This window comes from Hipposideros armiger, unplaced genomic scaffold (genome assembly GCF_001890085.2).
Source record: "Hipposideros armiger isolate ML-2016 unplaced genomic scaffold, ASM189008v1 scaffold_75, whole genome shotgun sequence".
Classification (NCBI taxonomy): domain Eukaryota; kingdom Metazoa; phylum Chordata; class Mammalia; order Chiroptera; family Hipposideridae; genus Hipposideros; species Hipposideros armiger.
Window position 1 is genome coordinate 3,648,320 of NW_017731425.1, and position 2,101 is coordinate 3,650,420.

General features: G+C 46.5%; 1 protein-coding gene across 5 annotated transcripts in view; it reads left to right on the forward strand.

Annotated features, from left to right (window-relative positions):
- The window catches only part of TTC28 (tetratricopeptide repeat domain 28), a 681,749-nt gene that overhangs the window by 569,845 nt on the left and 109,803 nt on the right, over positions 1–2,101 (forward strand). For all 5 annotated transcript variants that reach the window (XM_019643162.1, XM_019643163.1, XM_019643164.1 and 2 more), the window contains one exon: positions 1,594–1,703. In XM_019643162.1, the coding sequence (XP_019498707.1) occupies positions 1,594–1,703 (110 nt within the window). The remainder of the gene's footprint in view (positions 1–1,593; positions 1,704–2,101) is intronic.

Here is a 2,101-nt window from a genome sequence, read left to right on the forward strand (position 1 = left end):
GCATCCAGCGTTTTCATTCTTTTGCAAATGAACAAAGGGAGTCTGGAGTAATTTAGTGACTTACCTGGAGTTACACAGCTAACTCCTAGCAAACCAGCTCCAAGAGAGCTGGATGGGTGGGTCAGATTCCTAAGAGGCAGAAGCAGATGGAAAGCGTGCGGGACAGACACCATGTCTGTCCAATGGGCTTTGAGCTCTTCATTGTGGAACCTCTGACTGTGGGCCAGGGAGGGTCCTACATGCTGGAGATCCAGCAGGGAGCAAAGTCCCTGCTCACGCAGAATATTCTTTCCAGGGGGGCTACTTCAATGATTTTTATTTACCTCATAGGCCCAGACTTGGCAGGGATCGCCACATTGCAGAATGAATACGGTTAGCTTGCTGAAGGTTAAAACAACCAGTATCCTTGTTTTCACCTAAGAACAATCTTCTTTCATTTGCATTCCGATTCTGTGAGGGATTTTAAAATATGAATAACTTGGAAGTATTCTTTTTGTTACCCAGTGACATGATTTAAGCCTGTAATGCTATTTTGAAGTTTTCTGAGTTATGTGCATTTTGAAATGTGTAATATTTTATGAGCTTAAGCCTGAGTATCACTTTTATTAGCCTCTCAACCAGCTTAGTTCCTTTTCAAAAGTCTGAAATTGCAGGGGCCCAGCATGCTCAGAAGCAGGCTCCCCTCCACCCATAATTAGATTAGAAAAAGAAGTCCTTCCTCTGTGTGCGCACTTGTAGTGTGGGGGCCTTCACGCTGTCTTCCGCACAAGCTAACTCCTGTGTACAGAGAGCAGGATAATGAGGGCAAAGGGATGCTGAGAACTGCTTAGTGGCCAGTACAATAAATGCTCGCCCTCCTGTTTGGCTCCCACAAAGCCCCGGAGGTTGCCAGTGTCCTGAAATCCAGACGCTTACTGTAGGTAAGTGACCCGAACTGCAGGTGTCTACCTGAAAGCCATTAGAATGAGGACAGTCTCATTTAAGGCTTTCGACTCATAATAGCCCTAGTTCTGCAACCCCGCTGAGGCACATCACAATCTCAGCTTCAAGGAAAAACAGATCAGACATGAAATGTGTCGGTAGCATCAGTAGCAGGAGGCAGGGTCAGGCAGCGTGAGCATCCTGCATCCTGGAGGACATCAGATGTGTCTCCCGCCAACATTGGCTCGATGCTGTGCACGTGCGATCGGAAAAAGTTATCAGCTTGGCTTCTGTGCTTGACTACGGAACTGTCAGGAAAAGCTTTTGCTGGCCAAAGAGTTGGGGTAGATAGATCAATTTATAGGCCTGGAGTTTTCACTTGCAAAGCCAGGGATTTCACATCTGGGAGGGTGGTGGGGAGGTTCCAGTGTGTGTGGCTGCCATGCAAACCTGTCTCCTGCTGACAGCCTATCACCTGAGCTCTTGCTGGGGCATCTGGGGGTGTCCTGGGAAGGTGGTTACCAACACAGAGTTTGAAGAGCATGTGTACTCTGCCTTGGCTATGTGAACATTTTTTATATATGCCTGAGACAGAATTACCCTCCAAGACTCCTTGGCAAATGGAATTGTCTACCTTCTATGTGTCCTTAAAATTTCGCTATCTGATTTCAGGTTTAAGGTTAGCTGAGCAACTGGGCCGAAGAGAAGATGAAGCCAAAATCCGCCACGGCCTTGGCCTCTCCCTTTGGGCCAGTGGGAACCTGGAGGAGGCGCAACACCAGGTGAGCAGGACCCTTGTCCCAAGAGGGTTTTCTTTCCAGAAGCAGGGGGGACCTTGGGGTTGCTATCCTAGTAGTGATGGCCTTGGCCAAAAGGTGCTGACCTCTATGCTTGGGCTGATGTACAGGATTTCTAGCTTGTAGAGGCCCAGAAAGTGTTGAACCATAGTAAAGATTGTTACTCAGTTGTGTGATAGATTTCTCAATACTTTCTTTGAAATTCTTGTGTTATGTGCTACTGTTCCTCATTAAACCTTAATATGAAATTGCATACGTATATTTTAGGACAGAAGTAAGTAATCCAAGAATTCATAGTTATTGGGTTTAATGTCTTTGTAGGTTTCTAGTTGTATCCACAGATACTTCTCTCTCTCTCTCTCTCTCTCTCTCTCTCTCTCTCT